The sequence below is a fragment of the Ceratotherium simum genome, chromosome 17, assembly GCF_057802395.1.
Source record: "Ceratotherium simum simum isolate JZ-2026a chromosome 17, ASM5780239v1, whole genome shotgun sequence".
Classification (NCBI taxonomy): Eukaryota; Metazoa; Chordata; class Mammalia; order Perissodactyla; family Rhinocerotidae; genus Ceratotherium; species Ceratotherium simum.
The window spans coordinates 5,742,523-5,757,328 of record NC_141916.1 but is presented as its reverse complement, the minus strand read 5'-3'; the positions used below and the strand labels follow the sequence as shown (position 1 = coordinate 5,757,328).

The 14,806-nt window shown below is 46.5% G+C and overlaps 1 protein-coding gene across 6 annotated transcripts in view; it reads left to right on the top strand.

Moving 5' to 3' along the window:
- Nucleotides 1-7,355, top strand: part of TBC1D30 (TBC1 domain family member 30) — an 80,334-nt gene extending 72,979 nt beyond the window's left edge. For 2 of the 6 annotated variants that reach the window (XM_087442069.1, XM_087442071.1), the window contains 3 exons: nt 23-229; nt 402-461; nt 3,717-7,355. In XM_087442069.1, the coding sequence (XP_087298195.1) occupies nt 23-229; nt 402-461; nt 3,717-4,504 (1,055 nt within the window). In that variant the 3' untranslated portion in view covers nt 4,505-7,355. The remainder of the gene's footprint in view (nt 1-22; nt 230-401; nt 462-3,716) is intronic. The other 4 variants (XM_087442070.1, XM_087442073.1, XM_014786761.2 and 1 more) reach the window with 2 other exon arrangements.
- The last annotated feature ends 7,451 nt before the right edge of the window (nt 7,356-14,806 follow it).

The following is a 14,806-nucleotide window of genomic DNA, read 5'->3' as shown; positions in this document are numbered from 1 at the left end:
GTCTCCCTTCCCTGGACTACAGACCCAAACGAAGAGCAGAGCCTGAGAGCTAATAACATCGCGGAGCTGAGTCCAGGAGCCATCAATTCCTGTCGAGGCGAATACCACGCCGCTTTTAACAGTATGATGATGGAGCGCATGACCACAGACATCAACGCGCTGAAGCGGCAGTATTCTCGCATTAAGAAGAAGCAGCAGCAGCAGGTCCATCAAGTGTACATCAGAGCAGGTGATGTGATTCTTGGTTTGAATCGATTTTGACTCTATGTCAACTTGTGAAGGGAGCACAGGTGTTCCTAGGATGGCCTCAGAATTCTACTCCCGTAGCTCGGCATTCGCACACACAGCTGGCCTGAGGTCATAGTGTATTTAGCATCTCGTCTTTTATTTTATCTTATCAGGCCCTAAAGAAGAAAAAGACCGTGGGTTCCTTTTAGGTCCCAACGACCAGGCAGCTGATGGTATAACACATCTCTACTGTGTGTGCTTGTGGAGAGGGGTTGACGGATGATGAGAATGTTGCAAAGCCGTGCAGTCCTTGGATTTGAGGCATCTTGGAGCTGTTGCCTCCTCAATTTCAGGCATTGGAAAATAGACTTCAGTCATCTGTACACTGGTGAATTAAGCTATCCACTAGTCCTTTAGTAGTAACATGACAGATGTTGTGATCAAAGAAAAAGGAAAAAGCCATTCTCCTGCCTCGCTGATGGGTTGGCAGTGTCTTGGCATCTGCTGAGAACACAATTGTAAAGCAATTGGAAATGCTCTTTTCCAAGGATTGTCAAGCTCCTTTTTTCTTTCTTTTTTTTAATTTCCAAAATCCCAGTGAGTGATCTGCTTTATTGTTTAACATGTGCTGATTTGGGAATTGGTTTGTCTTGTTCTAAATGAAATCCTAATGAAAATTATGCCTGTTCAGAATTAAGCAAAATATAAATTTCACATGTTTTTAAGAGGCTTGTGAGCATGTGACTGATCTCGCACAAAAACTGAATTTACCTTTCACATATTGGGGAGGAGTAGGCAACTTCTGAATATTCTTACTGTATCCTGAATCATTAAGAAAGCAATCACAGGGCCGGCCCCGTGGCTTGGTGGTTAAGTGAGCGCGCTCCACTGCTGGCGACCCGGGTTTGGATCCCGGGCTCGCACCGACGCGCTGCTTCTCTGGCCATGCTGAGGCCGCGTCCCACATACAGCAACTAGAAGGATGTGCAGCTGTGACACACAACTATCTACTGGGGCTTTGGGGGGAAAAAAAATAAAAATAAAATCTTAAAAAAAAAAAAGAAAGCAATCACAAAAGTAACTAACAACAGCATTTTAATTTTCAAAACCTTGGCACATACGTGCCCTCATTTTGTCCTTAAAACAAATCTCTGAGGAAGGCAAGGACAGCTATCCTTATATCCTTTTAAAAGATGAGGAAATGGTGGTTCAGGAAGGCTTAGCACTCGTCCAGGGGTTATGTAGCTATAGTGAGTGGTCAGGCCAGGGCAAGAACCCGTGTGTTCTCATTCTTTGTGTAGCCCTTTTTCAACTACATGGTGCAAACCTTGGGGCGGAATGGTGAACAATTGCCTTTAGGTACTCAATTAGCCCAGTGCCTTGTACTCGAGTCAGGGGTCAGCAAACTATGGTCTGCAGGCCAAATCCTGCTCACTTCCTGTTTTTGTAAATAAAGTTTTATTGGAACACAGGCATGACCATTTATTTATATATTGTCTATGACTGCTTTCACACTACAATGGCTAAAATAGTTACAATCTGTTCCTTTACAGGAAGTTTGCTGACGCTTCCTATAGATCATGGTTTATGTGGTTCTTTTTAGGGAGAGATTGTTGCTCAAGGCAAAGTTCTAGAGCATTGCTTCTGAAACTTGAGTGTACCTATGTATCACTTGGGGATCTGTTCAAATGAAGTGTCTGTTTCAGCAGGTTTGGGGTGGGGCCGAGATTATGCATGTCCAACAAGCTCTTAAGCAATGCCAGTGCTGCTGGGTGGGGATCACACTTTGAGTAGCAAGGTTTTCGAGGAGATGGTATAGGACAGGATTAGAGCACAGGTGGAGAGATTGAATTTGAGCTTGAGGCAAAAGACCTCAGCTTCTGAGACGTAAAGGAAGGTGGTAAGGATGGTGGTTGAGGTACCAGCTTCCTAGGTTAGGGAGGGCAGGAAGTTGAGGCCTTTCAGACCTGATAGCTTCTGTTTTCATGGAGAAATTGGAGGAAGAGTTGTTTGCATGGGCCTAAGTTGGTGGTTGGGTGGGAGCTTAAAGGAAGTAATGACAATTTGGATAGGTCATTGAAAGGAATGGGAGAGGGAAAGAAAAAGATTATTCAGTGGCATTGAGGACCCAACAAAACAGGAAGTTATGAATTTGAAGGGCTATCAATCCACATGGCTGTGTGATTTTTTTTTCCCTAGCAGCCATTAGCAGCTCCTGTTTTGGGAGGGAGAATGTGGATTGTGGATCCAGGGTTGGGGTTTTGCCAGGCATGTGCGATAAAGGGATAGGGATGCCTGGAATGTGTGGTTGTTGGTGAGGCAGCGGTCCAAGTGATCAGCCATGCATCTAGCAGAGTAGGGATGTAAGGGAGCCAAAGCGAGATGAGTGGTTATGAGAAGATTGAGGGATCAAGGATTCCTCTGTGGTTCAGCACCAGGTATAGTTAGATCGAGAGCCGAGAGCTAGAAGAGTCAAAGAGAAGAATATGAGAGTTAATATTTTCATGTAAGGTAGATCTGGGTGATAAGGTTTAGGAGGGAACTGGGGAGGTTGAGGAACTCTGAGGGTGGGCCAGTCACAGAGACAGTAAAGTAACCGAGGGAGGTGGTAGGACGTGGGGTGAAGAGGGGATAGTTGTCAAAATTTTCAATAAAGATTAGGGCATGACCAGAGGTAGATGACAGCAGGGGAGAAGTGTGGAAGTTCATTCAGCCAGATGACGTGGACGTCAAGGAGGAAGGGTGTTCAACAAAGATGGCGGGACCTTCTCCCTATGACTTCTGCCGTCTGCCGTCACCTCTGGAGCCATGTGTGTTTAAGCCTCATCAGAAATAGAGGCTGGTCACAGCCACAGGAGGAGGACAATAACACTGTCAACAGTGCCCTCTAGAAGAATAAAGCTTTTGGTGCTTTCCAGTTTTCAATTTGCTTTCAAGGTCCAGTTGAGGACACAGGAGTGGTTTTGCATAGCTAGGACCAGGCCTTGGACAGCTCTGATTTCTCTGCATTTTAACCACCTTCTTGCACTTCTCTCCTTCTGCTGTCTCTCATGTCATAAGATGCAGTGTGTTCTTTTCCTACCTCTCAGAAGCTGAGCTGATAATCCATATGGTCATAGTGTTTAACTTATTATTTTAAAAAATCTTCAAAGATTTTCTAGATGCAAGACCTCCAAGGTTGCTTCTCAGAGACAAAAGCTCTCCATAAAAAACATTAGGGAGTCCGGGCTCTAATTAGTAACGAGGGGTCAGAGTTTTTGTTCCTTTCTGCATCCACGGCCCCTTGTCTCCTCCTCTTTGAAGAGGAGGGAATAGGTGCCCCAGGCTCTAGTTGAATTCAGTTTCTGCTGCCTTCAGTCACATGACTCTGCCAGTACCTGGGAAGTACGGGGGCAGGGCTATGAGGACAACCTCCGCGTGGTTCCTGCTCCGTGATGGGTGTGTTTCTCTGTGGTACGTTTCACATGACCTTTCAACATTTCTTTCAGACAAAGGGCCAGTGACCAGCATTCTCCCGTCTCAGGTAAACAGCTCTCCAGTTATAAACCACCTTCTTTTAGGAAAGAAGATGAAAATGTCAAACAGGGCTGCCAAGAATGCTGTCATCCACATCCCTGGTCACACAGGAGGCAAAATATCTCCTATCCCCTATGAGGACCTCAAGACGAAGCTCAACTCTCCGTGGCGAACTCACATCCGAGTCCACAAAAAGAACATGACGAGGACCAAGAGTCAGCTGGGCTGCGGGGACACCGTGGGGCTGATAGAGGAGCAGAAGGAGGCCTGCAAGGCCAGCCCCCGGGGGGCGGCAGAGGTGTTTCCCTCTGGCTGTGCAGCCACAGCCCGAAGAGAAGGTGGTGGCTCCCAGGGCAGCGCAGGGAGGACAATCGAGGGCCAGTCTCCAGAGCCAGAGTTTGGGGACGCCGATGCCGATGTGTCTGCGGTTCAGGTGAAGTTGGAAGCCTTGGAACTGAACCAAGGGGCTGCTGCTGCTGAAACGGAGCCCGGGGTGCACCCGCCCCGCCCGCGGCCCTTCCTGGAGCCCCCGGAGGCACCCGCAGAAAACAAAGCCACCAGCAAACCTCCCCAAGGCAGCCACCCGAAAACTGCCATCTTTAGCCCCTTTCCCAGTGTAAAGCCCCTGCGGAAGTCAGCCGCCGCCAGGAATTTGGGATTGTATGGACCTACAGAAAGAACCCCGACTGTGCACTTCCCTCACATGAGCAGGAGCTTCAGCAAGCCCAGCGGTGGGAACAGTGGCACCAAGAAGCGGTGATGTGGCCCAGAAACTGTGATGTCTCTCAGAAACTTGGTATCTAGATTCGCCTTTTCGTGGTAGTGTGAGGGTTCCAGCTGAATGGCTCCTAAAGTGTTTCCCTTGTCCAGTGAAAACAAATAGTCAGGTTCGGAGATGAGCAGCAGTGTATAAACAGGGGAACTGGAAGTTGTATAACGAGAGCAAGAATAGGGATGTTTCCGCGTCCGCTGATAACCGATACAGTGGATTCTTGTGGCAAAATAAATATTGTGGTTTTAAAGTGTGAAGTTTTTCCAAGTGTTCATTGTGAGCTGTTTAGAGACGACGATGTGTCTAGACTGTTAACCGCTCTTCCTTCCTCCTATTTGGGGCGCCTTCAGGGTCCCTGTGACAACACCCCCAAACCTTCCAGTTCTCTGGATGTTGTTAATACTCAAGCATGCACACACTAGCTTGCTAGAACAGAAAGTGTAAAAAGAAAGTAAGTTTCTTAGTTGCAAAAAACTTCCCAACTTTCCTCTTGATGCCCTGTTGGGGGGAATGTTTGTGTGTGTAAATTTTCCTGCAGTAGTTTCTTTTAGCCAATCTCAAAATTGTTTTTTATTCTTATGATAAAGTGCAGAAGAAAAATCTAGATAGCCTTTCTTTCCCTTTCTGTTTCTACCTGTGAAATGAAGAAGACCTTTCATCTGTTGAAATTGAGGTTGATCGCGGACCTGAAGACCTCACGCAGAGAACACAGATGGAAAGTGCATTAAGCGATTGCTCTGAGCAGTCTGCTGATTCCACTGAGCTCTCCCCACGGTTCATTCTCTCCTCATAAGGAGAGTTTGGTCCTCAGTGGTGGGATGACGTGACGGGCTCTCCGTGGAGCTTGTCCTGTGTCCTCCGCCACGTAGCTCATTTACCTACCAGCTCCCACCGCAGATGCGGCGAGGCCTCTGCTCAAAGCCAGAACATGGCACCTGCAACTCTGTTACTTGAATTTGTGCTTTTTTGATTGGAGTACTTTGTTGAGTACTTTGTTACTTGAACACTGCCCTTCTCTGGAGAAGGCATTAGTGCTTTCTAGCTCTCTCACCCACTCCTCCCTGGTCCCAGCAGGTCAGAGACAGCACCCTTTATCTCCACTATGCAGATGGGAACTCTGAGCCACACCAGGTGAAGTAGCACTTCAGATGCTCAAGGGGAAATCTCCCAGGATTCCATGTGTCTAGCCACATTTCCTCCAGGACAGTAGACAGGTCTAATGCTCTTTGTACGCAAATGCATTGGCTACATAGTTTCTAGAAACCGAGACTGGGAAGCCATTCGCTACACTCCCTCCTGACTCAGAGGACCCTTCTCTGGATGGCACAGAGTCCTGCGATGGCGTTTCACAAAACCAGCTCTGACTTTCTTGCCTGAAAAGGTGGTTCATTTTTAAATGCTTCATGCAGCTGTCACTTGGCTGAACAAAAGGCTCACTCCTCAATCCCCTTCTCCCACCATCGTTAGAAGAATAGGCTCAGCATCTTCATCCTCATCTCTGGAAGACCTAGGCCATGCTTGCCGGCATGTTGTTGATGCAGTCAATATTAATCTGAGCTAATTGGATTGCTAATTTTGAAACCAAAGCTATAGTTTTCGAGAGGGCTATTACTGTGAGAGGTACTAATTTTTATAATAAAATAGATGATGTGGTTGTCTGGGCTTTTTTGAACAGAAAACACCAGAAGGACATATACAGTCAGAAAAGCCATTTTATCCCTTTCATGGTATTTTTACCCCCAAAGGAACTAAAGATGGGAAATATGACTAATCAGTTATCGCAGTTTTGGTCTTGAATTCTGTGCCATCTGAAGTTAGCATACAGCCTCTCACAAAGCAGCCGCGCCCACAGCCTGCGTCTTGGGAAGGGTGTAGGTGGAGAGTGGGGGTTACTTTGCATACCACGCCGGGTCGAGACCCACTGCATTTTCCAAAGTTGAGCAAATGACATGATTTTCTTCCATCTGCTAAACTTTATGGATAAGAATGATTCTACTTTATATTCTTTTCTCCTCCCCCGTCCCAAATGAGTCAGAATAGTCACATTCCCCTTGAAGGATGTCTGACTTGAATAGAGAATTGTTTTTTCCTCTCTTGAGTCAGCTCCCAGCTCCCGGAGGGTCAGGGTTCAGGGAGGTGGGTAACGGGGGTGGGGGTGGGGGAGGACACTTACTATAGTCCTTAGGATGGCGTCACTGTTGTCTACCAGCTGTCTTAGTGTTAGCAGCACATGCCACCTCCGTTTCCGGTGTCGGTCCTCCTGAGAAAGGGATGGATGATATGGCACACGGTCTGGGATAAGTATCTGTTGAATGAATGAATAACTCAAAGGATAATAGTCCTTTGAGGTAAAAAGACCTTGTCAGGATGTTAAAAACCAACAGATTCCTGTTAAAGCACTCTCTGTACCAATAACGTGCTTGCGTAGTACCCTGTAATCACAGTGTGCGTGGGTCAATTTATGAGCCTTGCCTACGTTAGAAAATAGAGAAACCTACAGTACCCTCTACCACGCAGCATGTGCAAAGACCAGTATGGACTTGTGATCGTCCCTGCATATTGGACCCCGTATGCAAGCACCAGAAGTTCTCACCAAGTAGCGGGTTCTTTATTTCTAGATATGTCTGTACCCTGTCAGCTCTTCAGCTGGGAGTCAACTCCTTTGGATGCCTCTGCACCTCAGTCCTCTTCCAAAAGTCTCCAGATGATCTAAACCTAGTTTGTAATGTCGACCTATGGGCTGTAACTGTTTGGGACACTGTATTCCTTTTTTTGTCTCTCCTGTTATTCTGAAGAACTGTACTGATCGCAAAGATGCATAAAGATTCTTGTAGTCGTAGCTGTTGTGATGTTTTCTGTCTGAGCGCACGCACACGACGCTGTTGGGACCTTCCTGTTCCCCTTCTCTTTTCAACTTTCCCCCCACCTTGGTCATGTGCACCAGGGAAACAGCCCAGTAAGCTCTGTCTCCCCCAGTCTGATCCCTGGGTTGCAGGGTGGCCTGTGACCTGCCAAGATCTTGGCAGAATGGTGGGATCCTGAATATGAATAAGCAGAGAGTTGACTTACAAAATGTGTGTGTGAGTGTATATTGTGTATAGAATTAACCTTCAGATCTGTCATTTTCCTTTGTTTTAATAAAGCAGTAACAATAAGAGTGCAGTTTAGCTTCCTGGTCTCATGGGTTCTGGATGAATGGAGAGCTGTGATCAAGTATGCCGCTGCTGCCGTCTCCCCTCAGAGGGTCTCCCTTTACTCTTTCGGAGCCACTTTCTCTGCTGCCTACAGCAATCATTTGAGGCAGCATTTAAGATATATTATTTTTCCTGATTAGGAAAGTAACACATGTTTTAAGAAAATTTGGAAAACAGCACAAGGAATCATCAATATTCCGGTATGGATCTTTCCAGGATGTTCTGGTGTGTGTGCATGTGTGTATATACACATTGTTATCTATAAAAAGGTAATTGAGCAAACTAGTTTCAGGTGTCTTTCCAGTGAATGCGCTTATACAGCAGCACTCTCAGTGACTGGTATTCCATCATGTGTTTATGCCAGAATTCACATAACCAGGACCGTGTCAAAGATGGTTTCCGACTGTAGATAGTGCTGGAGAGAGCATCCTCACAGTCACGTCTTTGTGCACAGCCCTAAGTGTTTCCTCAGTGTATGTTCATCGAGGTGAAGTTGCTGGGTCAGAAAGTATGTATATTTTTAAGTCTTATATCTATTGCCGCATCGCCATCCTTAAAGGTTGAACTTATCAGACGACAGTGCACAAGAACGCCAGTTTCTCTGCACCCTGGGAAGAGGCAGCAGTTTCTTTCTTGGCTTTTTTTTTCCTAGGATCTCCAGTGTTGATAGAAGCAGTGATAATGGGCACTCATATCTTGTTCCTGACTTTTAAGGGAACCATTAAGTAAGATGTTTGCTGAGATTACTGGTAGGTATCTTTTACTAGGTTAAGGAAACTACCTTTTATTCTTTGCTCACTAGGAGTTTTTAAAAAGTCATCAACAAGTATAAATCAAATGATCTCTCATTGCATTTGAGAAGGAAGTAGTGCTTGAGACTTGCTATCTTGAACTGGAGAAAATAACCATTACCAGGTTTCAGCCAAGAATATTAGATAATTTAGAGTTGGAAGTGATAGCAGTAAAAGTTTTATGTGCAAATTTTCATGGCAGTATTAGATTTACTAGTGGAAACATTGTACACATCTGAGACTAGGGGATGGAAGTGTTTGGGCCATTAAAATGGCAGTTATCTAGTATCCACAGGAAGCAGTTCAGATTAAAGTCAGCAAAGTCTGGCATCGTAGAGCCACCAGGATACAGCTAGAGATGGAGGCCCTTACAGGACGGTGGCTAAAAGTAGAAAGCGTGGTGGCCCTTCCACAAAGGCAGCCTGTGCCCCATTGAATGGGGACTGAATGGGGACCGGTACACTGTCGGGGAGGATCAGCTCCCATGGGGTTCCCTGCCGGCCAGCTCCTGAAGCTCGGTCAGCCTCTTTCCTGGAGCTCAGCTCTGGTCAGACCCATCGACCTCCTGCAAAGTCAGGCTCGTTCCCTTCTCTTCATTCCTTCCAGCACAGGAAACCCTCATCTGATTGCTCCACTGTGCACTCTAGGGGTCTCAAGAGTCTTTTTTTGAAGTTAAAAAACCAGAAAGTTGACTGTTTCTTAATATTTGCGTTTCTGTTATAACCCTTCTAGTTTTCCTGTAGGCAATGCTAATCCTTGGGAAGGAGGTGGATCCGTTCCCCTAAGGGGCCAGCAGCTGTCTGGGCTGGCACTAGCTGATTCCTCAACTGAGGCATCTCCCCACCCTGGAGAGTCCAAGAATCTGTATTAAAACAAAACAAAGCAACAAGAAAACAAAAAAACTAACCTACTGATTTTGACACAACTAGATTTGGCAACCACTGGTCAATCAAACTATTTTAACGGTCTCTTAACTAGTTTCCCCCACCCCACCCCACCCCACCTCACCCACCTCTCTCTGCTGCTGTAACTACACATTGCCGCCAGAGTGCTCCTTCTAAAACAAAACGCTGATCAGGCCATGCCTCCCGTCACAACCCTTCTACCCATTCCCCATTTTCAGGGGGATAACATCTAGAATCCGTCTCTTATCATCTGGCCCATGGTTATTTTTCCAGCATATTGTCCCACCATCTTTCCCGTTCATTGCTTTCTGCGATCTGTCATCATTGGCACAATAACATGAACAATAACATTGGCACAGTTGTTGAGTTCCCACGTGCTGGGCACTGTACTAGCTCCTTTACATACGGTATCTCACTTGCTGCTCCCAAGGACCCCACAAAGCGTATTATCCCGGGATTACAGCTGATGAAAGTGAGGTGAGTGGTTATGTCCTTGACCGCAGTCACCTAGCGGAGTCCTGATCCCTCTGACACCAGAGCCGAGCTGTTTCCTTGCTACACTGTCTGACAGCTTTGCATACAACGTGCAATTCCCTGAAAGCTCCTTGCTCTCCCGACACCCTCCCGCTGTGTGTTCATAGACCTCTGCCTTGCACAGCCTCCTTGCTCCCGGGAGACACCCACTCATCCTCTTAGTCTTATCACACACATTAATGGGGTCAAATCCCATCTGTGCCACTTTCCAGTTGTATGATTTTGTGCAAGTCACTTAACATCTGGGACCTTCGATTTCCACATCTGTACAATGAGAAGAATAATTTCAACCTCGTAAGGTTTGTTGTGGACATCGGCTGTTTTTGCAGCCTAGAATTAACTGTCTTCCTTTGGCAACAATGCCCTGATTTTGCTTGGGGAGCCAGCCCTCTGCCGCCTCTGTCCATGCACTTCTGGTGAGGTTGATGCCCCTGGAGCACAGGACCAGAGCTAAGCCACTCAGCATTCTCTCTCCTCCCGGCCAAGGTGCCTGACCCATGGACAAGCACACGGGCAAAGAAAAAAAAAAATGGCTCTTGTACTCTTGGGGAAGCTGACTTGCTCCTTTCTACTGGATTTGCACCCGGAGGGAAAAAGTCCAGGAGTTGCTGCTGGCAGCCATCTTGTAACCATGAGGGGACAGCTCGTTGGAGAAGAGAGTCAACACTGAGCAAGTAGAGCTGAGAAACAGAAGCCAGGTCCTTTTCTTATTGTGTGACCCCTGGATCAGGCCATACCTGAAACTAAATTCATCTCTCTACAGCATTTTATTACATCAGTCAACATCCCAGTTTTTGGTTTTAGCCAGTTTGGTCAGGTTTTCTGTCATTCATATTAACAACCTTTTACTTGGAACAGGGATGTCATGAAGATTACGGATTATAAAGGCAAAATAGTGGATGCATTGTCAGTGAAAAGTAGCCAATATTTTTACTTTACAGTGATTCACACCTCTCCTGAGTTCTCTCTATTATTTAGGCTCTGTCCTCCCCCTCATAATAACAGACAGCGTAGGGAGGTGACAGAGTCAGGGAGCGTGGTTCTTGTTTCACGAAGAGGGTTCTTCCCTCTTTGGCCTTTGAGTCTTTGGTCTTGTATCTCCTCATCATAGGAGGAGAGGCGATTGTGAGTATGAAATGGTTTTTCCCCAATTTTGCCTGCCATTCTAGCCCCGTCTGCGTTCACGGCAGAGTCCTACGGAGAGCAGAGTGACTGTAAGCAAAACATGAAAGAGTTGTTTTAACGAAATTCAACATTTTTATTAGTCAGATTTATCAATCTTTTCTTTTATAGCTTCTGGGTCTTCTGTGATATTTGGAAAGGCCTTCCCCACATCTTTGTAATTATTTGAAAATTCTCTCATTTTTTCCCTTCTACTATTTTTATGGGTTTCATTTTTCATGCTTAAATCTTTGATCCATCTGGAATTTACTTTTGTGTAAGATGTGCACTAAGGGTCTATCTTAACATTTTTTCCAGATGGTTCCCCAGTGGTCCAAATAGCATTTATTCAATAATCCATCTTGCCATTATTGATTTGAAATGCCACCTTTATCCCATACTAAATCCCTGTATGTTTTAGGGTGTATTTCTGGACTTTCAGATCCACAACAGAACCCCGTATTCAAACCCAACCTCCTGGGCAATATCGGAGCTGCTCTGGTTGGGGGCCAGGGAGATGCCAAAGCCCTCTCCACTCGATTCCCCTCTTCTTGCCAGAGGTCACCTGCAAGCTGCTTTGTGCAGGCCTGGGGGTTCTGGGGAGCAGAGTTTGAAAACCACTGATCTGGCTCACTCTCTCTTTGTCGCTGATGACAGCTGTAGCTCAGAGTAATTCAGTGATGTGAAATGATGCTCTGGGAAGAACTCCGTGGATGTCCCTTCCCTGCCCGTGCGCATGGGGTGTACCACTGAGGCAGGAGCTGTGAGGGGTCACAGGAAGCCGGCAGAGAGCGCAGAGCGCATGTCAGGGACCGCTGCTGTGTCGCAGGTCCTCACACAGGCGGAAAGATGTTCCAGGCAGAGGGAACAGCAGGTACGCAGTTACTGGGATACGTATGTAGAGATAGAGACGTAGGTGTAGGCACCATACAGGTAATAGAGACAGAGATGGAGCTGGATCTAGAGATTAGAAAATGCTTCACCAAAGAGGACGAGCATTGTCACTGAGCATCCTGTTTATATTAAATAAGTTCCTATGTTATAATTTTCACAGCCCGTCATCTACACGTCCTGTTGTTTATGTTTTCATAGCACTCCTGAACTGAGTGCCGTCGTTGCAAGAGGTTTCCAATAAACGAGCATTTCCTCCCCAAATCCCTCTCTACTACGGCTGCTTCCGTTTGGGTTTTGCTGCCAGCAGCTCAGGGTGTTAACTAATACAGTAACTTCTCGAGTTTCTAGAACTAGTTGGGGGGGGGGGAGGTAGCCTGTGTTGTAGAGCCTTGTGGAGAGGGGGACGTGAGCTCTGCACCCATAGCAGGCTGCCCCGAGAGCCCCTGTCCTACTCTCCTTTGGAAAATTATGTTAGAGACCATCTCTGGAAGCCCCTCAGAGAGGAACCGTCCCACCGGGTGCAGAGAATGAAACATTGCTTGAGTTTGCCTCGTACGTCGTTTTGAGTGTCACAGAGGGACGTAGTGACTATGATGTCACCTCATAGGTTACACTTAACTGGCTTGACAGGTCAATAAAGTAACGAATAAAAAAAACACTATAAAGGGGGTCTCACTCAGCAACAAAATTTATGTAAAAGCTTACCAAAAAACAGCAATCCAGCCTATAATGATGTAAAAATAACAAATAATGATTGTCACACACAACTATTGGATTTCCAGATTTTAAAAAGACAATTTGTAAAAAAGGAATTACATCAAGTGAACATTTTAGTATCCTTGAGTTGGCTCTCTTCCAAAACAAATTAAAAAAACTAAAACAAGAAAAACAATAACAAAAACCAATTGTGTACCTCAACCCAGAGAAGTGGATGGATTCCAGTAACAATATTATTACTCACAGCCTTGGTTGGTCCATGCAGCAGAGGTGTGGGAGCTGGCCTTCTGCGTGGCCCAGGTTTGAGTTTCTGCACCGGGGGCTGGACGGTGGGCTTGGGGTGAAAGCTTATTCTGCCTCCTTTCCAGGGCCAGCCGTGGCTGCACCAGCAATGGTGTCGTTATGTCCAGTTCCACTGGCCTCGTAGTCTGTAAAAACCCCCCAGATTCTGACGATGAGCTGACTGGGGCCCCGAGACTCTGCCGTGCTGCCTGCACCAGAGACCCTGGACTGGTGCTGTGGGCACAGCCACAAACCTCAAAGTGTGGTCTGGGGACCCAGGGGTCCCTGAGGTCATTTCATGGACTTGGTAACGTGAAAACTGTTTTCATAACGGCACAGAGACGTTATTTGCCTTTTTCACTCTTGTTTTCTCATGAGTGTCCAAGGGGTTTTCAGAGACTACATGATATAAGAGTAGAGTGAAGGCTGAAGCAGAGATGAGAAGCCAGCTGTCTTAGTAACCAGACAGGAAAGAGATTTGCAGAAGTGTAAAGCAATGCCAACCTCTTACCAAATATTTTTGTTTTGGAAAATGTAGTTATTTTTCATAAAGTGTTATTTGTGTTAATGGATTGATTATTTTTATTTAAATAAGAATTCAAATATTTTGATTTGATTTATAAAACTAAATATCAAAAGATATGACATGAATAATAACCTTAAGCTTTTTAGAGTCCTTATAATTTTTAAGAATATGTGTAAAGAGATCCTAACACCAGAAAGTTTGAGAACTGCAGGCCTATGGGACAGTGAAAAAAGATAAACACAAGGTAACAATTATTTTTTATTTATTTATTTTTGAATCAAAGGTACCATTTCTTTCTTTCTTTTTTTTTTTTGAGGAAGATTGCCCCTGCGCTAACATCTGTTGCCAATCTTCCTCTTTTTTCTTTTTTTTTTTCCTCCTCAAAGCCCCAGCACATAGTTGTGTGTCACAGGTATAGAGTTGTAGCTCTTCTATGTGGGACGCTGCCTCAGCATGGCTTGATGAGCGGTGAGTAGGTCCACGCCCAGGATCTGAACCTGCCAACTCTGGGCCATCAAAGCGGAACGCAGGAACCTAACTGCTCCGCCGCCGGGCGGCCTTGTTAATTATTTACTGGGTGCTTCCTGTGTGACGGGCACTGTGCTAAGGGCCGCACGTGGATTACCTCACTTAATTCTCACAGCCGCCCTAAGAGTAGGTACTAGCGTTCCTTCCTGGGTTACAGGTGAGGAACCTGGGCTTCCAGAGGGTAACTAACTTTCTCAAGGTCGCAGAGTTAGAAAGTGGCCGATGGTGGGACTGAACACAGGGAGTGTGGCTCCAGCTCTTACCCCCGAAACCACCTCATGGTAGTAGCTTCTAGAAGCCTGTGCCTCCACCTACCCTCGTGTGGCCCCCTCCCCCCAGCTAAAAATTTGATATGAGGAAAGAGGCAGGACTGGGAGGCCAGTGGGGCAGTGTGCTCTGGACACTCACGGGGTCTCCCCGTCTCTGAGTCGGGGCTGGACTGGGACCGCTGCTGCCGCCTATGGTGTGGTGGACACCACATGGGCAACTAGATCCGGAGCGGGACACCCACACTGCTGTCCTCTCCTTTGAATTAGTCTTGAAGCCGAAGGGCCATGGTTATTAAAAAGCAATGAGATGGGCCGGCCCCGTGGCTTAGCGGTTAAGTGCGCGCGCTCCGCTGCTGGCGGCCCGGGTTTGGATCCGGGCATGCACTGACGCACCGCTTCTCTGGCCATGCTGAGGCCGCGTCCCACATACAGCAACTAGAAGGATGTGCAGCTATGACATACAACTATCTACTGGGGCTTTGGGGGAAA